The sequence below is a fragment of the Neoarius graeffei genome, chromosome 1, assembly GCF_027579695.1.
Source record: "Neoarius graeffei isolate fNeoGra1 chromosome 1, fNeoGra1.pri, whole genome shotgun sequence".
NCBI lineage: Eukaryota > Metazoa > Chordata > Actinopteri > Siluriformes > Ariidae > Neoarius > Neoarius graeffei.
In genome coordinates this window covers 114,638,500-114,663,694 of record NC_083569.1, presented here as the reverse complement: position 1 = coordinate 114,663,694, position 25,195 = coordinate 114,638,500, and the positions used below count along the sequence as shown (strand labels likewise).

General features: G+C 39.6%; 1 protein-coding gene across 1 annotated transcript in view; it reads right to left on the bottom strand.

Moving 5' to 3' along the window:
- LOC132882146 (obscurin-like) overlaps nucleotides 1-25,195 on the bottom strand; it is a 181,504-nt gene that overhangs the window by 45,465 nt on the left and 110,844 nt on the right. The window contains exon 10 of the mRNA XM_060915420.1: nucleotides 11,334-11,624. Within this exon, the coding sequence (XP_060771403.1) occupies nucleotides 11,334-11,624 (291 nt within the window). The remainder of the gene's footprint in view (nucleotides 1-11,333; nucleotides 11,625-25,195) is intronic.

The following is a 25,195-nucleotide window of genomic DNA, read 5'->3' as shown; positions in this document are numbered from 1 at the left end:
GCCGTTGACTTCTCTGGGCTCGAAGGCATCTGGAATGGACCATCACACAGTGGAAACATGTATTGTGGTCAGATGAATCAGTGTTCCAGGTCTTTTTTGGAAGAAATGGAGACTGTGTGCTCTGGACCATCCAGATTGTTACCAGGAACAAGTCCAAAAGCCAGGGTGTGTCATGGTATGGGGTTGTGTCAGTGCCCTTGACAAAGGTAACTTACACTTCTGTGATGGAGCATTAATGCAGAAAAGTACACTGAGATTTTGGAGCAACATCTGCTGCCTTCAAGACAAATTTTTTTCCAGGGAAATTTCAACAAGACAATGCAAAACCACATTCTGCTCACATTACAAAGGCGTGGCTGTGGAAGAAGAGGGCGTGTCCCCTCTGTCCCCAATAGAGAATGTGTGGAGAATTTAGAAATGGAAAGTATGCCAGTGATGACTCCGTACTGTTACACACCTTAAGACCTGTTTGCAGGAAGAACGGGACAAAATAACACCTGAAACACTTCATTACTTGGAGTCTTCATTCCTTAAACATCTTAAGTTTTGAGAGAAAGAATGGCAACATTACAAAGTGGTAAATGCTTTACTGTCCCAAATTTTTGGACATGTGTTGCAAAAATCAAAATTGAAATAAGTGTTTATTTTGAAAAATAAATAAGTAAATAAATAAATCAATAAATAAAAATTAATGAGTGAAAAACTCAAATAATGTGCTGTTGTTTGGTTTTGAGTGTAATGCAGATCAAAATTATTTACAAATCATTGTTTTCAGTTTTAATTTCAATTTCAACACGCCGTCCCAACATTTTCTGACCTGGGTTTGTATTAATTACTGTGTATTTACATCTAGAGTATTTATAAGTTATTTATTGTCCAATCTATGTTGTATTTACACTGTAAATCAAGTGAAGATGATTTCTTACATTTCTCATATTTGAGACTTCTAGTTTCAGAGACAGTATATTATACTGTACATGTACACTTAAGGAATAAATCACACCATGTTGTGTTGTTCCAGAAAAATAATCAGTGACGAGATGGAGTTTGTGTTACTACAGATGATTATTTCCTGATAACATCATGCACCAAAGTGTTTCATTCCTCCGATACTAAAGCAATTTGCCAATGATTACCATTTTTTAATTTTTTATTGAACAACATCGTACTTATCAATTTGTAGTTACCATTTATGTTGTGGAGCATCAACAAAACAAGCGTGTCCCTGTTATCACATGCGTTATATTGTAGCTATAAACAGCTATTTCCTCACCAGCCTTGATTTGTTTCTTTCTCATTTAGTTAATAAGGCAAAAAATCAGCTTGTCCTATTACAGATAAACTGCAAAACATGAACTCCTCTGTCCTTTTCAAAAAACTTAAAGCATATACGCAGAGCCATGTCCTCACTTTCGTTTATAAATGCCTTGAGACCTCGAGAATGGCACAGGAATAGTTTTAAAGGATATGGGACATGGATTTTTACCTGGGCATAATTATGTATAAAGGACATAAGAAATGCCATCTAAATCACTGCAGGGCATCAAAAATGTGAAAATCATCACATTATTCAAGTTTTTCTATACATCAGCGTAAAACAAGGATTTGTTAATGAGCTAGGTGGTCACGTGACCCGTGACGTCACAAAAACTTTCCAAGGAGCCAGCGCTTGGGAATCTAATGTAAACAGGTTACCGAAATGGACACCATCGACAGTGATATTCCCGATGTTTCACAGAGATGTGAAGTTAGACCCTATCAATTCGAACCGATAGCTGGAAATTCACATGAACATGGATCTTGTCTTTACTCTGATGGGTCAGATGATTCTGAGAGTGAGAGTTCATTCAGCCCTCATGAAACTGAAAGCGGTCAGCTCGATAACACTTCCTGGTAAGTTAAAAACAATTCTGCTCAAAGGCTAATGATCTGTTGAAAGAAGTATTATTTTTGTATCATACATTGAAAGTTCATCATAGATCTAGTTAAAGTCCGTTGCAAGCTAGTTTTTTTTTTGCTGATATTTTTCGAGATTGATTGAGATGCAATGCTTCCAGAGTCCGAGATGAAAACATTCAAAATGGCAAAACGAGTCAGAATTATGATAATCAATAATTGATACACCCAAAATTATAATACTAATCCTTACCTCGGCTTTCAGTCGCTTAGCGCAGAGGTCTTCAACAGGGGGGGTCGCGAAATCGCACCGGATCACTCATATCAACAAAAATATTCCTGCCCTGTCCCCTGGCCTCCGTGCAGGGATGCAAACAGCACGCCTTTCGGCGGATGCCGCCTTTTTCACGGCTGAATCGCGCAGATCCGATTTAAAAAAAATAGCGATGTTGGTTCATGGAGCATGAGGCATGAAGTGTAAGGATGAGAGAGAGGCGGTTTGGGTCGGGAAGCTGCGCGCATTTGTGCAGCCTGGCGCAGGTGTGCGCGGCTTCCCGATTTGAACTGTTTTTTTTTTTCTCATCCTTATGCTTCCTGTTTCATGAATTAATATCGCTCAGTACCTGAGTATTATTAATGTTGAAAGAATCCTCAGTGAAATGGTCCGAATACAGTTTGTGGGAAACAGTAGGTGCAAAGTTTTTTTCAACAGGTGTTCTGTAAAGTTGTCCTACCAAGCCTACTGCGCATGCGCAGGTGAGCCCACACTTTCCTCAGCTTCGGGTCCTTGGGGAATGCAAAAAAACTTACTCCAGGGCATTTCCCATTGGAATTATTGCAACCATAAGCAGCACAATACACCATGATGTCCAATGTATGATGTCCAATGTACTTTAATGACTATAAAAACAATTTTCTTGTCATCCACTTCTCCATTCATCTACCCGCTTGTGCTGTGCCCGAAAGTTTTTGTGACATATGATCACGTGACAGTGGCTCTTCTGGTTGCAAAAAATGCATATCGGAAGTCGAGCAGAAATGCCATATAATCATCACGAATATAACGATTTTGCTGAATTTAATAGATGATTTTGTATTTGCTGATGCAATTAATTCATATTTTTAATGGAAAGAAACTGATATAGCGTGCTTTTATGTTTCATGTCCCATATCCTTTAAGCATTAATAATAAATCTAATATAGTAATTTTTATGATTAAAGTGATTCATATAGGTAGCGGTCTAAGTGAAAGACCTTGACGTCCATAACGTCACAGCAGGAAGTCTATTGGTCTCATCACCACTTCCGCTATCCTTAAACACAGATCTGAGTGCAACTCTGATCCTCCATTTTGAGCTAATTTATCGCCATGACATGTAGATGTGTTGCTTTCTTTTTCTCTCCTCCTGTGTAAAGTCCACAAGCGGAGGCCATCTGATCTGCTTTAATATCAACAGATCTTCATTTAAGGTACGTGAATCTTTTCATCATGGCACACCTTCAGCCTGTTCAGTGTGCTGAGTGCAGGATGTTTAGTCATTCTTCCTCCGTCACTAGCGATAGCTCTATTAGCTTTACTTGTGATAAGTGCAGATTAGTTAGCTCTCTGACGGAGAAGATTTCAGTGCTAGAAGCGCGTGTCCAGGCTTTAGAGCAGGTTAGTGAGCGTGAGAACAGTGTAGTTTCTGTTAGGGAAAGTCTGGACGCCCTAGGTGGAGTTAGCAATCCCCCAACTCCGGCATTAGAGCCCTTACAGCGGGGCGAATGGGTGACGGCTCGGCGGCATAAGCGTAGAGCCAAAGCTACCGCTGAGGCTCGCCCATGGGAGCACCACTCCTCTCCGCGTCACGTGTCGAACAGGTTTGCTCTCCTTAGTGATGCACCCACTGAGAAACCTGAAAGAGCTCTGGTTATAGGGGACTCTATCATACGGCATGTGAAATTAGCTCAGCCTTTAGGGGCACCAGCAGCTTTAGTCAGGTGTATACCGGGAGCCAGGGCGCCGGACATAGCAGGTAATCTTAGGGTCCTAGGCAAGCACAGGTTCTCAAAGATAGTTATCCATGCAGGAGCTAATGATATACGCCTTCGTCAGTCTGAGGTTACTAAGAGTAACTTTGTAGAGGTGTTTAAATTAGCGAAGGCGATGTCCGATGCTGTAGTATGCTCTGGCCCCATCCCAATGCGGCGTGGCGATGTAGCTTACAGCAGGTTATGGTCGCTGAACTGCTGGCTGTCCAGGTGGTGCTCTGAAAACAGTGTGGGCTTTATAGATAATTGGGCTAATTTTGAGGGCACTGCTGGCCTGTTAGGGCGGGACGGTATCCATCCCACTCGGGAAGGTGCTGCTCTCATTTCCTGCAGCATAGGTCATAGTCTCAGAACAGGCCTAGTTAATTTCTGACAATCCAGAGCCAAGGCCAGGGAGCAGACGAACAGGCTAAATCGACTGTCTGCTAGCTGCACAGAGTCGTCACTCAGGGCCCACTACATCGAGACTGTGTCTGTTCCCCGAGCTCAACAAAAAGGTAGAAATTTTCAGAGAGTTTGTTCCAGTAACCTAATCAATATAAAATTAGATCAGACTGACTGTACAGCTGCTGCCAGCACCTTTGATCTAAAGGTGGGGCTATTAAATATTAGATCTCTTACATCTAAAGCGCTAATGGTTAATGAACTCATTACTGATCAGGAGTTTAATGTACTGTGTTTAACAGAAACATGGATTAAGCCAAATGAATATATAGCATTAAATGAAGCGAGTCCTCCTGGATACAGTTATATACACCAGCCTCGTCTAACTGGCAGAGGAGGAGGCGTCGCGGTTATTTATAACGATTATCTAGGTGTAACACACAAACCTGGTTATAAATTTAATACATTTGAAGTTCTTCATACTCATATAATGTATGTAGCCTCGAAAAATAAGTCTACCCAGTTAATTCCATTGCTTATTATTTACAGGCCCCCGGGGCCATATTCTGAGTTTCTTTCTGAATTTGCAGATTTTATCTCAGATTTGGTTATTTCCTTAGACAAAGCTTTAGTTGTCGGAGATTTTAATATTCACTTTGATAACCCAGAAGACCCTTTAAAAACAGCGTTTGTGTCCATCTTAGATTCAGTCGGGATTAAGCAGAATGTCATAGGACCGACCCATAATGGTGGTCACACCCTTGATCTAATACTAACATTCAGATTAAACGTAGACAATATAGTCATACTTCCACAGTCTGAAGTTATCTCAGATCATTGTCTCATCTCATTCAAAATATGTCTGAGTAATAATATATGCACCTCACCACGCTACTGTATTAAACGTACTTTCACGTCAACTACTGCACAGAGCTTTATAAATGATCTCCCAGAGCTGTCAACTTTGATTGGGTCACTGTCAGCCCCTGCAGAACTCGATCAGGCAACTGAATGCTTAGAGTCAACATTCCGCCATACTTTAGATAATGTAGCTCCTCTAAAAAGGAAAATGATCAGAGACAAAAAATTAGCACCCTGGTACAATGATGACACTCGCACTTTAAAACAGACCACTCGAAAATTGGAACGTAAATGGCGTCAAACAAAATTGGTAGTGTTCAAATTGGCGTGGAAGGAGAGCTTCCTGAAGTATAGAAAAGCTCTTAGTGCTGCGAGATCAACATATCTCTCCTCCCTAATAGAAGATAACAAAAATAATCCTAGATTCCTATTTAATACTGTAGCAAAATTAACCAGGAATAAGTCCACTATAGACAGATGCACACCTGCAGTATGTAGTAGCAACGACTTCATGAATTTTTTTAATGACAAAATTGAGAATATCCGACAAAAAATTCAAACTACTAATTTAAGGTTAGACAATGAAAGTGACCTTGTAGTTAACAATATAACTGTATCAGATCATCAGTTAGAATGTTTTACTCCCCTAAAAGAAACTGAATTACTTTCATTAATCTCTACATCAAAAGCCTCAACTTGCGTATTAGATCCCTTACCGACACATCTATTCAAACAGATAATGCCTGGAGTAATTGAACCGCTTCTAAAAATAATAAATTCTTCTCTTATGATTGGCTATGTACCCAAATCCTTTAAACTAGCAGTTATCAAACCCCTGATTAAAAAACCTGACCTTGATCCCTGTCAGCTGTCCAATTATCGGCCAATATCAAACCTCCCCTTTATCTCCAAGATCCTTGAAAAAGCTGTGGCACAGCAGTTATGCTCATATTTACATAGGAATAACATCCATGAAATGTATCAGTCAGGATTTAGACCTCATCATAGCACAGAGACAGCACTGGTTAAAGTAGTAAACGACCTACTGTTGGCGTCTGATCAGGGCTGTGTCTCGCTGCTTGTGTTGCTTGACCTTAGTGCAGCATTTGATACCATTGATCATTCCATTCTTCTGGATAGACTAGAAAATGTTGTGGGAGTTAAGGGAATGGCCCTCTCCTGGCCCAGGTCTTATCTAACGGATCGTTATCAGTATGTTGATATAAATGGTGATATTTCTAGACGTACCGAGGTAAAGTTTGGTGTTCCACAAGGTTCTGTCTTGGGTCCACTGCTTTTTTTTCTATATATGTTACCTCTGGGCGATATTATTCGTAAACATTGTATTAGTTTCCACTGTTATGCTGATGACACACAGTTGTATGTCTCTGCAAAACCTGATGAGAGACACCAGCTTAATAAAATTGAGGAATGTGTTAAGGACATTAGACACTGGATGCTTATAAATTTCCTTCTGCTTAACTCTGACAAGACTGAAGTACTTGTGCTAGGACCACATACAGCTAGAAGTAAGTTTTCTGATTACACAGTAACTCTGGATGGCCTTTCTGTTTCTTCACGTGCAGCAGTAAAAGACCTCGGAGTGATTATTGACCCCAGTCTTTCATTCGAAACTCACATTGATAACATCACCCAGATAGCTTTCTTTCATCTCAGAAATATTGCTAAGATAAGAAATTTAATGTCATTGCATGATGCAGAAAAACTAGTCCATGCTTTCGTTACCTCCAGGTTGGATTATTGTAATGCCTTACTGTCTGGATGTTCCAATAAGTGCATAAACAAGCTCCAGTTAGTTCAAAATGCCGCAGCAAGAGTCCTTACTAGAACTAGAAAATATGACCACATCACGCCTGTCTTATCCACACTGCATTGGCTCCCAATCAAATTTCGTATTGATTATAAAATACTACTATTGACCTTTAAAGCACTAAATGGTCTCGCACCACAGTACCTGAGTGAACTTCTGCTCCTCTATGACCCGCCACGCCTACTTAGATCAAAAGGTGCAGGCTATCTGCTGGTACCTCGTATAGTGAAGGCTACATCAGGGGGCAGAGCCTTTTCTTACAAAGCCCCACAGTTATGGAACAGCCTTCCAAGTAGTGTTCGGGAATCAGACACAGTCTCAGTGTTTAAGTCTAGGCTAAAAACATATCTGTTTAGTCAAGCCTTTTGTTAATGGTGTTTGAGGTAAAGGAGTAGATCTGGAGGGTCCTCAGACATAGAGTGTTTTGGTAAACTGGGATGTATGGATGCTGTCAGTCCCCACTCGCTTGCTCACTCGAGTTTGTTGACGGTGCAGTGGCTGGCTGCTTTATGTCCCGGGGCTCCCTCATGCCTGTGTTACCTTCTGGCTCTCTCCTTTTAGTTATGCTGTCATAGTTAGTTGCCGGAGTCCCTGCTTGTACTCGGTGCAATATGTATACTGTTCCTACTTATTCAGGTGACATTGGGCATACCTAACCACCTGTGTTTTATTTCTCCCCCCCACACTCCAAATCTGTCCCTCTGAGTTACATGGAGTCAACAGGAAATCTTTTGGTGGAGACGGTGGGGACCTCGACTGGCTATCGTAGCCTGCAGGGAATCGGCCGTCAGACGTTCTGTCGCATGTCCCAGACCCGGTGAAATGTAACTGAATTGTCTTGTCCAGGCCTAAGGGTCCCATCTGCATCTCATCATTGCTGAGGAGTGTGCTCCCATCACCCAATCAAGCATCCAGCCAGAGCAGGTCATGATATATATTTTTTTTACCATATTAACATGCCATTGTGTGTCATGCCTGATGTAAAGACTCTCGTCTCTGCGAGCCTACCACACAGATTTAATACTTGTCATTTTTAGGGCATACCTAACAACATGTTTTCTTCCCCCCCCCCCCCCCCCCATCTGTCCCTCTGAGTTACATGTTGATTCTGGGATTGAGATGCTGGCCTCTTCTGCCCCTCGGACCTGCTTGATCCATCCTGGTGCCGTGTCTGGTCGGAGTTTTATCGCCCCACTCCTGTGAAGGACGGCCCCATGAGGACAGTTGAGGGTTATACCTGTTAAAACTGTTAATATCATAGTCAGGCTGTCTATTGTTGCCCACATGAGGATGGGTTCCCTTTTGAGTCTGGTTCCTCTCGAGGTTTCTTCCTCATGTCGTCTGAGGGAGTTTTTCCTTGCCACCGTCGCCACAGGCTTGCTCATTGGGGATAGATTAGGGATAAAATTAGCTCATGTTTTAAGTCGTTCAAATTCTGTAAAGCTGCTTTGCGACAATGTTTATTGTTAAAAGCGCTGTACAAATAAACTTGATTTGATTTGAAACTTGATGTGTTGCTGCACCTGCCAGCAACACGACAGAAGGTGGATTTACATTGCATTCATGGTCCAAGAATGTTCAAAATGCAAAGATTTGGACGCGTTTTGCGAGAAGTTCACGGGCACATTGGTCTCTCCTCTGCTCTGCACATTTTACTGAAGACTCGTACGAAAATTCTGATCTGTTGAGGAACGTTGGCTATAAGCCCGTATTGAAAGATGGTGCAGTATCAACAATTAAAGAAAAAGAAAACTGCAAGAAAAGGAAAGTATTTATTTTGTTTATTTTTTTAAAAAAGCAAAGTTCAGTTGCACCAGTCCTCCCGGGGTGAGCCGAAGGTTGTTGCTAAAACCCGGGATGGAATGGGACATGACATATCGCTCGGGCAGTGACCTCCCCGCAGTTGTTGCTAAAACCATTGATGTCCTGTTCCATCCCGGGTTTTAGTAATTGCCTGAGCCGAGCAGTAATTGTGGAATACTCCATATGGACAAAATAGAGAATGAGTGGAGCAGCCGTCTTATTTCTGCACTGGATATTGTTGCCATCTCGCCCTTATGTGGAAGAAGTGAATGAACGGAGAACTGAACGAACAACTGAAAGTCAGATTGTTTCAAAACATTCGGCCACAAGATCGGCCTTCAAGAAGTGAGTACACAGACGGGTAAGCTCCGACTCTCATTTGGATACAAAACAACAAAAACAGCATGTTGTTTACCTGCATTTAGATTAATACATGTAACTTGTATTGTGTGTTTCAGTTACCGGTATAAGATTATTTAATTTGCTTCAGAATGTGATTGTCTCAGTTCATCTGATTATTTAATTAGCCTTTTACGTTTTATCAGTGAAAATGCATGCATGTACATGTATGTTGCATAAGTTGTAATACCTAATTTCCCTGAGGGAACCCGCCCAAAGAGATCAATAAAGTTTTATCTAATATAATATAATATAATATAATATAATATAATATAATATAATATAATATAATATAATATAATATATCCTGTTTTAATGAGAGTCAACCCACAATCAATGAAGTCAAATCAGTCTTAGTTGGGCAAGTTGGTCATGGTATTTCTTACTTTCACCATAAATTTTTATTTATATGACTGGTCTATAGCTGTCAAAGGCCTCGGCCTTAAAACCGGTTACCGCTGTGACGTCATGCACTCAGGGCTGGCTGGCTCAGCAGGGCAGCTCGAATACCAATTTTGTGGTCGATTTTAATTCTCAAAAATATATATATATTTTTTATTCCCATTTATACAGCATACAAGAGTCAAGGATGGAGATACTATCCACTCAGAAATGTATTTAAAACTAAAGGTTCTGCGTCTCTCCTTTAAAGCTACATCTTTAGCTCTGACTGTTTCAAAGTGCTGACACTGGAGACTCCTTCCATAAATTAAATTAATTTAAATAAACATCTTCGAACAGAAAACTTCACCATATCAACAATTATACACTTTTTTGTAGTTTTGTTAAATTAGATGTTTTTAATCTCTTTATCTTTGGGCTTAGATTATGTGAAGCATCCACCATACAAGTCCCTCTGAATGAGCTGTTACTATAGAAACAGTACCATATTAGGATGAGTGTGGCACACCTAAAATAGGGTGACCACATTTAGGTGGTAAGACTCCTTTAATGAGTATTATAATTATTTTTGTTCATGTATACATTTATGTTTTGAATTAGAAGTCGTACATTGCCTTGAGGCGCTTCGCTTATGTTGGAAATGGGAGGGGCGGAACGTTTGTGTTGTCACTAGTTGCTGCGGGGAACAGTAAGGGAGCGGAACTGACGCTGTTTCCTCAGAAGCAATCTGGGAAAGAAACAAGGCGCACTGTGTCCTCATTCCTCTGCTTTATACAGGTCAGTAAACGGTTAATGCACCATGAAATGTTATGTTATTCTAACAGACCATATTAGCGTGAGTGTGCTTGTAGAGTTTGTGACATGCTTTAATGAGTTATTTCTGTTTAAACGACATTAATAAGTGGGAAAGTTTGCCCGCGCGGACGCCATTTTGTGCCGAGCGCGACTGCAGTTGCACTAGTTAAAGTGGGAATAAGTGACATTAGAGCTCCTGTACATGATGCATTTCCAGCTAGTTATGATTTGTGTGTTTACTGTGAATGTCTTATTGTTAAAATGTAAATATTTCAGTTTAGAAATGTTTCCCCGCCTGTTTCCTGGTAAATATAAGTTTAAACTGTAACACAAGCACTTTGCTAGTCACACATTTCAGTGCTGTTTTACAGAAGCAAGGTTTGGAGTCTGCTGTATTTAAAGGGGTCTGATACACTACTGTAAAATTACACTACATGGAAAGTGTTTTGAACCAGTTTATACTGGGAAAGGGGAAAAGGAAATGTAATGTATTTACAGAAACTGTTTATTGATCTAAATTATAGATAAGTGTTGATTAGAAAACAGAAGGTGAGAGAAAATGTGTGATTGAGATCAAAGTATTGATTTAAGTGAGATAAAGGACTGAACTGGGAAAATGTGAAATTGAACAGCATAAAACTGAAATGAGGGAAACATATGTTGTACTTATGAGACTGTTATAATCCATGTTAAATAAATCATACAGAGAAGCGACTCTCTCCCTGATAAACACACACTCAACTGTTTTACTGACTTTACTGAGCCTTGTTCGACCTCACTGACCACAAATAACACCTACCTTTTAAAACTTATTTCAAGATTATTTAAAACATTATAGAATAACAAGGAATTGCAATAATTATGCAGTATTTTTATTCACACCCCTCCTAACTTCAAACCTGTTGAAAAAAGTGAAAATTTTATGATGTACCTCTTACTGTAATCCTGACTTCATTACTGTAGGCTGTGTAGTAGTCTGTGTTTGTCCATGCGCCACGCCTGTGTGCTCCACACAGATACACGGTTTCTCCTGCAGTATCAACTGTCACATTGAGTGTGTTGGTGTTTGTAGCTCCAGTGTTCACATACTGCGAATTCGGATTCTTTTTGTACCAGTGAAACTCCCATCCAGTCCTCTGCTGCAGCTCACAGCTCAGAGGGATGGTGTCTCCAGTGTAGACGGAGCTCTGAGGATTCACGCTCACAGTCAGTTTGGGTTTTTCTGTTGGTATGAAATGATGGTGTCAGAGCTGCTTTTCACTTCACAACAGAAGCAATAGATTCACTGTGTTCATTAAATGCTTTCAGAAATATTTCTAACAAACATGTCAAATAAACATTTATATTTAACATTTGATTATACTGTAAACATATTATAAAACCCAGAGACTTCTGCAAAAGACATGATGATTCTTGTGAAAGAAATTGATGCCGACGAGACAAACTAAAACAGGGACATAGTTATTGATAGCTCAAAATCTGAACCCTTAAAAATAATGGAAACATATTAAATTAAAACAAAACCCCCACAGACTGACCTGATAGTCAGTGTACCAGCATCACCAAGCACAGCACCAAACACTCCTCACAGTAACGATCAATACTGTCCAGATCACTTCGACATCTACAGAATCCCCTCTGAATGTATACTGTGTGCACTGACTATCAGCATCAATACTTTACAGCAAATTGTGAGCTACACATGGTTAAAATGGCTCTTGTGCAATATACTGACTGACTTGTGCAATACTACCTGGGCAATACTGGGAATATTACCTGTGCAATACTCACATGTGCAATTCCACCTACATAATACACTTGTGTTAACTATATTTCTGCAAACCTGTTATTTATACAAATTAAGGTTTTTTTTTCTCTCTAAATTTTGTAGTTTATTTCCTATATATAATATCCTTTATTGTATACTTGGTATTTTTGCACTACTCTTTCACTGCCTTATCTTTTTCTCTTTATATATTTTGCTGCTGTAAGCCAGTGTTGAGAAGGTTACTTTAGAAAAGTAATTCGTTACAGTTACAAGTTACCCTGTTTAAAATGTAATAGTAGTGTAACTATTTCAATTACTATATCTGAGTAATGTAACTAATTACTTTTCAATTACTTTTTGATTACTTTTCTAATTTTTGAATGAGTATTCTGTGGCGTTAACCATTTTCAAATTTTTAAACCTGGCAATGTTAAGCTCAAAACAATACTAAACACTGTCTACTGAACTTCTTTTAATGCATGAATTGACATATCTTTTATAAAGATAATATAATAATAACCACCACAAGGTCAGACTTCAAGACACATTTTACTGTAAAATCAATCTGAGTTGACATACAAAGTCACAACCAGGCCTGGAATTTGTCATTTTAGGGGCAAGGCCACTTGGCCTTTTGTGCTGTCAATTTTTTTGAGGGCACGAAGGCCAAAAGCCAGGGCACAGAGGCCATAAAATAAAACAATGATTGAGTTCACATCTATAATGAATTTAATTTAAGGACTAATGACTCTTCTGAGGAAGATTGGAGTCCCAGTCGAAACTATCAAGCAGGTAAAGAAGCATCTACACTATGTCTGAAGATAAGAAAATATTGAACACATCTAAACTTATCAATCCATCACTCACTTCAAAAATTGTAAAACTTATTAAACCTTTATCCTCCCATAATTTTTTTCAATTGACACCAAATGTGCAAGAGCATCTTCAGACTGTACTACTACGCAGATTTTTGATTAATCAAAATTGAGCCTGGAGTTCATCAAAATGTTTGACTGTAAATGGAACATATACTAGCATGCAGGCTACTGATTAACCCATAAGAGCCCAGACCCATTTCTCAATCAAGGAAAATTATTGAGGAAATAAAATGAACTAAATAGACGACAAAGAAAACATTTCTGACCTTTTATTTTTTTTAAAATAGCACTTTCATGTCTCAAGATCTGAAATATTAAATTGCAAATTTGCAGAACACTGCAACACAACTTGTTTTGAGCCAATCACAGCAGAGCAGCACTGTGGCCTGAGATAAAACATGATAGTTTAAGTTTGTTTAAATTACAAAAATGAGTACACCCAATGACTGTTAACCCGAAAGTTCATTCTATACAAACAGTTTGAGTAAATACCACTTTTAAAGATTTTTATTGCATTACTTAAACAGTATGAGTATATGAAGAGTATATGAGACAGTCATTGGGTGTACTCATTTTTGTAATTCAAACAAACTATCATGTTTTACCTCAGGCCACAGTGCTGCCCTGTTGTGATTGGCTCAAGACAAGTCTGTGCTTGTCCGTTGATGGCTACAGAGGAAGTTGCGCCATTTTCTAATTTACACAGAGCAATTTAAGGTCTTTGCACTTTTGACAGCTTGACAGCAAGCTAATTAGCATATTAGTGGCTACAGTCGGTACTCGGCACGTTAAAAGTGGGTCAATGTTGTAACGACATAACATTACTGTACAAGCAATGCTTATTTAATGGTAACAAACCTAAGCCCTATATGTTGAAATTCCTCTCTTATTCATTCGTTAATTTATCACACAGTCTTACCTCAGTCAATTTCTTCCCTCCTTCTGTGAAAATTCAACGTCTCAGACGCGGACACAAGTGGGCGGGGGATGCGTTTAAGTCTCCTGATTGGCTGGTGATAGATTGGTGTGCGGGGGGTGCGTTTGATTAAGTCTCCTGATTGGCTGGTGATAGATTGGTGTCATTATGGCGCGTCAGAGCGGTTCATGCCAGGCTCGAGTCTGAGCCACCACTGATGAGTTGCCCAATAAGAATCCAGAATGTCAGCAGAAGACGTATTTTTTCCTCAATAGACGCAGGTGATGTTAAAGCCTATTGGCAGTCACGAGGCAGACTACAAAAGCGCAGGGCATCAAGGCCACTGTGGCCTTATGGCAGTTTTTTTTTTTTTTTTTTTCTTCCAAGGGCACAAGGCCAAATTGAGAGGGCGGCCATGGCCCTCGCGAAATTCTTGCCTTCTTCAGATGTAATTCAAATTGTAATTCTGAATATTTTCGTAAGTAACTGTAATTGAATTACACATTTTTCTCCAGTAACTGTAATATTACTGTTACATTTATTTTGTAATTAAATTACGTAACGCCGTTACATGTATCTCGTTACTCCCCAACACTGGCTGTAACAATGTAAATTTCCCCTTGTGGGATAATAAAAGGCTATCTTATCTTATCACTGATCTCTGAATCCTGTCCTCTGCAGGTGTAGGAACCACGGTCAGAGTTACCAACAGACCAGAGAAACAACTCCTGATTTGTGTGGACTCTGTAGACTACATCAGACCCTCCCAGGATTTCGCGATGTTGCAATTTGCAACTTCAACGCAAATTCAACCAATCCCCGCGAATTCAGGGCGGTGCTGCAATTATATCCAATCGCCGCAACTTTCCCGCAAATTTGACCAATCGTTGGCATCGTCTTGAGGTGACGTCGACAAACTACCTTCCACCATACTTCTGTGTATATGTTCAAGAGAAGCAGCATGTGCGCAGTGTTGCCAGATTGGGCAGTTTTAAGTGCATTTTGGCGGGTTTTGAACATATTTTGGGCTGGACAACGTCAGTAGTATCTGGCAACACTGCATGTGCGAGTCAGTGTTTATATAGGCTTAAATTCTGTTACTGAAAGTGTGTTATGTTTACAGTGAAGGACTGTGTGCACTTTATTTTTTTTACTTAATACAAGAAATTAATGGATGCCAACATTTTTGCCAAAATGGTATTTTATTTTCCATTGTTTAGGCAGCTTCAGCATCATACTGTGAGATTCTGTTCAAATTTTTTTTTTTCTTCTATGAAGCCTGAGCCATTTATTTTATTAGTTTATAATTATTGTTTAATTTAGTCTTCAGGAGAGACTGCCTGCACACAGTACTAGTATTAGTTGTTGTTTTTTTTCTTACATGAAAGCTGAGGCATTTATATTGTATTTTAAGGTAACTTCATATTGTGCTGTGAGGTTCTATGCACTTTAACTTTTGAATCAACAGGAGCATTTGTATAAGTAAAGCCTATTTTTCTGCATTTTTGTAGTCCTGGTAATCTTTTATATTGGTAAAGTTGTTTATAGGACCATTTCTCAGTGTCTTTTTTTTTTTTTTTTAATCAATAGTTTTTCAGTAACTTAATATTTAACATATCACTCAATTTAAATCACAAAAAGAGAAAATCGCAACAATTTCTTGCAACTTTCACTTCCTCCCGCAATGTAATCGCAACAAAAACCTAAAAAACACCGCAACTTTCATCGCAATTTTTTGGAAAACCCCCGCAACATCAGACATTTTAGCCCGCAACAATCACAAAAAAGACCCATGGAATCCTGGGGGGACTGATATATGTCCTCCCTCTGTGGAGAGTGGATCTTTGTTTTTATACCAGCTGTATGAGCTCTGAGAATCTCCTCCTTCCTGTGTGTTACATCTGAGAGTAACACACTCTCCAATGAACACGTGTATCAGGATTTATGGACACCACAGCTTTAGGTCTCTCTGTAACAAAATATGTACGTGTAGGTAGGTTTAAAAAAAAAAGGACATATAGTAATTCCCAAGTGTACAGAGGTGGAAAGAGACATTTTAAACACTATAAATAATTTTGCAAACTATAGATGCATCAATGGCATTTTTTCAGACTGAGTATGAGTAAATAGTTTTGGTACTTCTTGATACAGACATGAAAATTTGGTACTTTGTTAGTATTGAACCAAATGTTCACAAATATTTTTAGGGAAATGGATATTATGATTTTTCTGCAGCTGCAAGCTTTAACCACCCAATATTTCAAAAATAGCTAATATAATGTTGGCAAAGCAATTCTTTGTCAGTTTAAGTTGAAATTAAACCACAGTAAAACATTCTTGCCAAAAGCATCTTTTTTTCTATCATTCATCCAGATATCCTCCTCTTAATCATCTGAACTTATGTAAGGATTTAATTACAGTGTATGTTTCATTTGTAGAAATGAAATCACACAGATTTACAGATTCGATAGATTAGCAATACAGTCCAAAAAAGTTGGGACAGCGGCAACAAAAGAGAGGGACAGATGTGGAGTGTTCCCCAGAAAAAAAACCCCCTCCTGCCTGGAACATTCTACAGGTAAAGAGGTGAACTCAATTGGAAAGGCTCCATCATTCACAAGCAAGGATGGGGCGAGGTTCACCACATTGTGAAAAACTGCATGGACAAACAGTCCAACAGTTTAAGAATGTTGAGAAACAATCGCAAGGAATTTCGGGATTTCACCATAGACAATCCATATCATCAAAAGGTTCAGAGACTCCAGAGAAATCTCTGTAAGTAAGGGGCAAGGCTGAAAACTAATATAGAACCCTGTGACCTTTGATTCCTCGGGCGGCAATACATTAAAAACCAGCATGATTGAATAAAGGATATGACTACACAGCAAATTCCCCAGTGTTGAATTAACACCTTCAGAGTTCATTTGTGTGTGTGTATATATATATATATATATATATATATATATATATATATATATATATATATATATATATGCATGCACTATGGCAGTGTTGTAGTACTCGAGACTAGGGGTGTGCATTGGCACAGCCCTCACGATTCGATTACTACAACACTTTATTGTTGTTTATTGTTGAACAACGTTTTATTGGCTGTTGTGTGTATCACTCCTGTTTTAAACAAAATAAAATTGAATGTTAGAGTTTTTCAAATATGAAAAAGAAAACAAATTACAGCTTTTTAGTGCTTTGAATGAGACCAGATCTTTCTTTTTTACACACAGGTCTTGTCTACTTTCCCATCAACTTCGTAGAATCTAAAATGTGCCCAGATGTCAGCTTTCCAAGCTTTGGGTGCGTTAATAATAACATGTCTCTCGCAGTCCTCTTCCTCCGCCTCAGCCATCTTCCTAAGCTAGTGCTCTCTCGACTGGCGTGCAGCTACAGACTGCGCATATCTGTGATGTTGCTCCGGAAATGCCCACGGAAGTTTTTTTTTTTAAATACGCTGAATCGATCTGGCATGTTGCCGAATCGATGCTGAATCGTCCATGCCCCGCATTGCGATGCATTGCCGAATCGATTATTGTTGACACCATAGGCGGTTTTAAACGGGGGCCAGGGGGGCCAGTGCCCCTGTAAAATTGCTCCTGGCCCCTGTGCTGAACAGGTAACAAGATTTATTAATTTTGACATGCGCTGGCTCAAAGATCGGAACTGACATGACGGAGTGTTCTACACGGACTCCTTAAAGCGCTACACGCACACTGTTACCTGCAGCAGAAAGACCCGCAGCAGCACGAATTGTAAACTTCGGACGTGAGAGATAACAGCAGCTGCAGCCCTGCAAGGACTAGGCTACTGCAAAGAGGCGAAGGTAAGGAAAATTATTCAATTTCGTAACGTCAGTGTTTGCACATATCCGTGTTTTACTGTTGTTGTTCACTACAATAATAAATCCATTTTATTGCGCTTTCTTAAAAGTGCGTTGCACAGCAATAAGTAGCCTAACTTAATATTTTTGGGAAATGGGTAAAATAACCGACAGTGTTTAACCTTCTTGTAAAACTTTAATGGCCTTTTGATATGTAGAGGCTACATTCCTCTCCGTTTACTTTTTAGTATAGACCTACTGTAGGCTGTCATCATGGAAAGGAGCAAGAAGGACATTGTCCTTTTTTGCCCCTGTTGGCAAAAAGCAACATAGAGAGAGTAAGGAAGATGAAGATTATGAAAGAGAAGAGAGAGCCAGAGGTGGAGAGAGAGCCAGAGGTGGTGGTTGGAGAGATGGAAAGTGAGGCATCTGAAAGGCAATCTGAGAGTGAGGATGAAGACATTCAGGATCAGATTGAGGGACAGAATGAGGGACAACCCAACGAGTCACTGGGACAACCAGATTCACCATGCATATCAAGTACAGCACCATCAGGTTTGTGATGTTGAACAAATGTATGTGTGTGAGCAGTGTCGACCTACAATTCATATAGCCTACCCTGAAAGTGTGAAGTCTGAATAATAATTAATAAATATAAAATACAAATAATAGATATAATAATAAATTAATAAATAATGATAAATAAATGTTGTTCTCAGTCGCACTCCCATATTTACTGTAATCATCTTTCTCCAGATATCAGCAAGTGCTTGAACAACACTCCAGTGCAGCCACGTCTGAAGAAAAGGTTCATTGTATGCAAAAATAGAAATCTTATTTTACAAAAAAGATAAACATGGTTTTAAGATTTACTGAGCACAATTTATTTTATGTTTAGGCTATTGAGACAATGTTTATCTAATTGTATTTATGCTCAATGTATTTTGTTTTGGTTTTAAATAAACTAAACAAAACATTTTGAACGCTTAAATATTGCCATGTTTTGCCCATATGTGCCCCCCTGAAAAAACACTGGCCCCACCTCGGCCCCCCTAGTAATTTTGGTCTAGAACCGCCACTGGTTGACACCACTACTCGAGACCACTTTTTTGAAGGTCTCGTCGCGAAATCGACTGCATTTTTTACTCGGTCTTGTCTCGGTCTCGGAGAAAGTGGGCTCGGGATTTTATTTCAAGACCGGTCAAGACCACAACTGTGGGGATATCAATAAATTGCCTGTGCATTTTTGGATTTACTTGTTAATATCATTGCTGTGATTTTGCGTAAATCTTATTGCTTCGAGTACAACCAATAACTTGACTCATTTATCATTTGAAATTGTCACCGTTAACAGCTGTCACCCCTCCCACCCCCTTTCACACGCCCCCCACAAACGTGCATGTGAGTGACAGGAGAAGAGGCCGTGTGAAGATGTCAGCCAACTCGTCTGTAATAAAATTTGGTTACCTGAACCACAAAGAGGTTTTTTTTTTGCACAACTACAACCAAAAGAGAAAACAGCGCAACATATACATTTTGTAAAGCAACGCTAACGGAGATGGCTGGGACCACCACGTCCAACTTTTATCGGCACTTGGAGAGGAAGCATAAAGAAAGGTAAGCTAAGTGTAAGTGAGATTAGTGAATACTAGCTAAACACGTTTGCTAACCATGTGTATACAGTATGTTTCAGGGCACCGGTTTCATTGGCTTGCCGGTTATTTACCCCCTAGCTAGGTGCGCAAGCATATTGGCACATTACCTCACTGCATCAGATAACTTAATGTTACAATGGATGTAACATTAAGTTAGCTAATGTAGTGTTAACTTTGTGTGAGAGTGAGGGGTCAGGACATGTCTTATTCCTACGTTACTTTTTTATGTGATAAAAATGACGAGACAGGTGACGTAAAGCTATGTAGCTAATGTGTATATAGTTATGTTACATCAACATCAACTCTGACGTAAACGATACACGCCGCGCTCTCTCTCCTGGGTGAGAGCGCTAGAGTCAGCAGTCTCCAGAGTGGAGACAGAGTAACATTAATGCTCCACTTCTATGAAGTTACACATTAAATATGCTTTGCCTGGCTATACATAGAATAGAATAGAAAGCCTTTGTCATTATACAAGTACAATGAGATTTAAAGCTTCACCATACAGTGCACACACAAATACTAAAATAGACATAGGAAAATATGTACAATGAAACTAATATAAAACTACTACTAAAAAAAAAAACTACTGACAACTATACGTAAACTTGTGCAAGTCCCTGAAGGAACACAAGTGCATAACAGTAACAGGGTTGAGAATAAAGTGACAAGCTGCATCAAGTGATAGAGGTAGCATTGGCATGTACAGATGCCTATTTTCAGTATGTAGGCAACCCCCCCAAAAAAATATCACATACTTAGAGTGCTAATTTGGGGGTTACATACACAAATATATAACTTTATGCAGTCAAACACTAGAGCTTGTGTGTGTAAGTGAGTAAGTCTGCATGGATTAAAGTTTTCCGTCGCTACGACGGATTTCCATCAACTGGGAGCGCTAAAGGTCAGTAATGAGAGTGATGCAGATCCGAGGGAAAAAAGGGGGGGGGGTAGGCCCATAGGTCTGACACCGATGATTTAGAACTTCACCAAACTGCTGTGATTGCCTGTTGTTGAACCCTTTCTTGTGCTATGTTTGAGTATATGTAAAGGAATAAGTTGTTGCGCTAGATAGGCATAAATAAATAAATACAGCCTCCACTACTGTCTAGTCCCGGGGAGGCTCGGCGTAGGCCACTGATGAAACTATTTGGCTGTCCTACTACTAGGCAACTAGGTTACTTGTCTACTACTAATACCAGGCCTTTTTGTAGTAGTAGTAATAATGATATTTGCCTATTGAAAGGTGATCAGGTGAAAAGTTGAAGCCGCAGCAAGACCTTTGCTATTAAGCGTTTTGTAGGCTTCGGCAGACAACGTTCTGGAAAGGCTGTGTTTTTCTTTGGTTTGATTAGCCTACGATTTAATCTTTAAACATTATGGTTTCAGCAGTTCGCTTAAACATTGGAGGCTGCAGAGTCGGGCTGCAAGATTTCCCGACACTTGTTTAAGATGCCAAACTTCATAGTAAGGAGAAAATAATTCCACAGTATTTACTGCCTCGTCAGTCTCAAAAATTAATAGTGAAGGAGCAACGCGAATTAAGTCCCAAAAAAAATCTCATAGGCCTATATTTTACATTTTAAAAAAAGTCTGGAATTGGAAGTCGGTCAGTGGAGTGTAATGAAGTGTCTCATTCACTAAGCACAAAAGGTCAGAAAACAGTGGAGAAAACAGCGATTGCTTAAATAGGCTACAAATGTTTTACATTAGTAATTTAATGTATGTGACAAATTCATTGATTAAATAGATAAAGAAGCCAATACTCCGAAGCTCAAAATTCAGGAAAGTGACTCCGGTGTCGCAAGTGCACAAGAACAGTTATTTGAAAGTTAACCTGATGAATTTGCACGTGCGATTTCATGAAGAACCGGGACAATTGGCATTTGGTGAAAGATTCACACCTATGACTCATTATATTCACGCGCGCCCTCTCGCCCACTGTTGCTTCGTTTTCCCGATTTACATGCGTGTCTGAAGATGGAGTTTTCAGAAATCTCCACTCTGCCCCGAGTTTGCGAAAGTAGCTGTTTTCAGTGACTGAAACCTCCGTATAGGTGTGAATGAGCGGTGCAACTGAATAAATAAATATGCGTCTTTTTTATCCGGCTACATGTAGGCTATCACTGCGCAAAGCCTCTTATGTTGAAATGGTAGTAATATTTGTTAAAATAATAGTAGGCTAACTTCCACATTAATCGGTAAAATGGCACAAGGGATGTGATGGGGGGATGGCCGTTTTATAAGGGGAATGATTTGAGATTTTTATTTCAGAAGGGGGATGCCTCCCCCTACATCCCCCCCCCCCCCAACTCGTGTACTGCGTATAAGGCCACTGGACAGGCCCTTCGATTTCCATCACTAGAGCGCGTGAAGTTACTTTCGGTTTTGCCAGCATGGACGCGCTTCTTTTAAATGAAAGCACAGATGTGTCACACATCGACAAAACAGTAAAGAATAAGTGGAGATGGGCTTGGCTAAATGAAATGGGCGATAATGGCAAGCCATTTAGTTCATGGTGCAAAAAGATGAAAATGGCAGGTGTGTGCTTTTGTGTAGTTTGCCATAAAAAGTCTATGGAAGCAATGGCAAAAAACTAGATGCCTTTGGCTTCACTGTGAAGAAGCAGAAAAAGTGAACTTTCACTTTACTTTTAGTTCTTTCTGTTCCACTCTTTTGAAAGCATGGTTCAAGTTCAACTGCACTTGCACTTTTCTCTTAACCACTGTTGTGCATTACTAAAGTATTGTTGAAATAAATTTGCACTTTGCGCTGAAAACTTGATGTTTCATCATTTATAGCCAGTAATGACAATGGTAAAGTCTTGCCTTAGCTTTAGTCATTGTTAAAATTATGTAAATGCACTATAAGTAGGGGCCTAGGGGATAATGGACAACACGGTGTTTAAAATTTGACGCATCGCTGATGTGGTAGGGGCCAATGACATGGAGCTTTTTTTTTTTCAGTCAGATTTTTTTTTTTTGCTTTAATCCATGAGTCTGGCTCGCTCAATCACTCATCACATCTGTCCCTTTTTCCCTTTTTTAGTATTATCCAGGGAAAGAAATGGTAAAAAAAAAAGTCCTTACACAGTCAAAGTTGAATTATGGTTTTAATCCTGTCATTGTGTATTTGTTTGTTTTTCAGACACTTTGTTGTCAGAGGTGGAGAACATGATCGACAGTGAAGGAGATGCAGCTGACTCTGGGGCCATGAATGTGGATTCATCTCGAGATTCGCCACCAGTCAAATGCCCACGCCTTCTGTCCCGCTACAAGGCTCACAAGAAGCGCAACTCAGCCCAGGATTCAAGTGTTATAACACAGATAAGCAAATACTTCGATGCCATCAATAACTCTGACAATGCACTCACCTTCTGGGCCAAAAACCATGACCCATTCTCACAACTCCACAAGTTGGCACTGAAGGTGCTGTCAGTCCCTGCCTCCTCAACACCAGTGGAGAGGGTTTTTAGTAGAGGGGGCATCATAATGAGACCCCATCATGCACGTTTAGGTCACAGAATGTTGCAGTCTCTATTTCTAAAATGCAACCAAACTCTACTTTAAAGTCCACGTTTTTGTGGTCTTTCACAATGTCCATATCATGTGAATGAACAAGAATCTTCATTTGTTTTCTGTGGGTGTTTTTATGGGAATGTGGATTACTTACAGGTCTATTTGAGGGGTGCCTATGGTTTGCACGTTCCACATTTTATCATAAGTGTATCATGCAGTTTGGGACACTGGTCTGGTCTTGTCTCGGTCTCGACCCCTCAAAGTCTTGGTCTTGATACACTGTGGTCTTGTCTTGGTCTCGGTTTAGGCAGTCTTGACGACAACACTGTGCTGTGGTCTGACAAGAACTGTTTTTAGAAATCATGGATGTTACGTCCTGCAGGCTGAAGAGGATAGGGACCATCCAGACTGTTACTAGCACAATGTTCAAAAGCCAACAGCTGTGATGATATGGGGATGTTAGTGCTTGACTAAAGTTTGTCGGTGAACGAATGAACAAAGACTACCAGTGGAACTGGTTCACTGCACAAAGTGGATGGAATAATTAAGGAGGACTACCTCAGAATTCTTCAGCATAACCTCAGATCATCAGAAGCTTGAACAGAGTTGGGTGTTCCAACAGGACAATGACCCCAAACACGCATCAAATCTGGTTGTGGAATGGATAAAGCAGGCTAACATTAAGCTTTAAGCAAGTCCTGACCTCAACCCTCTCAAAAATATATTTCAAAGTTGGGTTTTTGCTGGAAACATACAAAGCAACTTGAACTCAACCAATTTTGCCAGGAAGAGTGGTCAAATATCCAACCAGAATTCTGCCAGAAGCTTGTTGATGGTGACCAAAAGTGTCTGATCAAGGTGAAACTTACTAAGGGACATTTAACCAAATATGAGGATGTTGTGCGTCTATATATTTTTGACTGCGTGTTGATTTCAGAAATCCCCAAATAAATTAAAAGTAGTGCACCAAATAATTTTTTCTATGAAAGTTATACAATCATTCTGCCACAGAAAAAGAAAAAGTCTTTTGTAAAATTCTGACCACAACTTCATTTCTAATAAAGTGGCTGGGAATTGTATAGGTTTTTACAGTGCGAGTGTGTGTGTGTGCACCAGAGGTATGCACTCCACCGAGTGCCTTTCTAGTTCATTTTTAATGACTTGGGTGAAATGATTCGTATTCAGAAATTAATCAGCAGGGTTTTTTCTGCATGTTTCCAAAATTAATGCTGAACATTAAGTGGTTTTCACACAGTGCCTATTTGTATTACTTAGTGTATGCATTAGAAATAATTTAATCTTAACATTAACATTTGAAAAATAAAGAACACACACTCTACTTGTCTTTGCTATGTGTTACAAATTTGTTTTATTTGTACTCTTAGAAAACATTTACAGAAAAAAGATGACATTTCAAAAATTTCCATTATTTGAACCAATAAAATCCAATGCATTCCTGGGATTTTCATACAAAACCAAACTAATGGACTTGGCAGTGTGATGCCACTCGGAGCCTGCTGTGGAAATTAGTGAAACTAAAGTGTTGATGGTGCTTACACTATAGCCAGTGTTCATAAATGTACCAGCTCATGGACCAGGTCACTGCTGCCAGGCTGAAACTGAGCTTGGTTTAAATAATGGAAATTTGTCAGACTTTGCAGTGCAAAACTGAACAGAAACAGGCCAGAGAAGAAAGAGAGTTAAGGAAGAATAATCTTACTACACTGGATAATGAAAATAACCAGCGAGAGCACAGATATGAGCTGAGGTCTGGTGTTCAACCTTCCTCCTGACCCTGATAAATGTTGAAGTCGTTCAGTTAAACGATGATGATGATTTTCTGTACTTTCAAGCAACACTTTAATTGTACACTGCTTTTGATATGAATAACAGTGCCATGAAAATTCCAATATAGAAATACAAAATCACCATCCTTTTCCTTAACATAGCTCAATCTGGCAACCCAACCATTGGGGGGGGAGAAATCTCTGCCCCAGTGCTTGTTGCAGTTCCTATTTTTAACCAGTAGGTGCAATAATAACTGTAATCCAGCCAGTGGGGGTGCATAAGCATACTCTTGGTGCTGAGCCCAAGCCTGGATAAATGGAGATTGTTTCATAAGATCTTAGAGAATGAGAAAATGCTGAATGAATGGAGAAAGTGTGCTCGTCCCAATATACAAGAATAAGGGAGATGTGCAGAGCTGCGGTAATTACAGAGGGATAA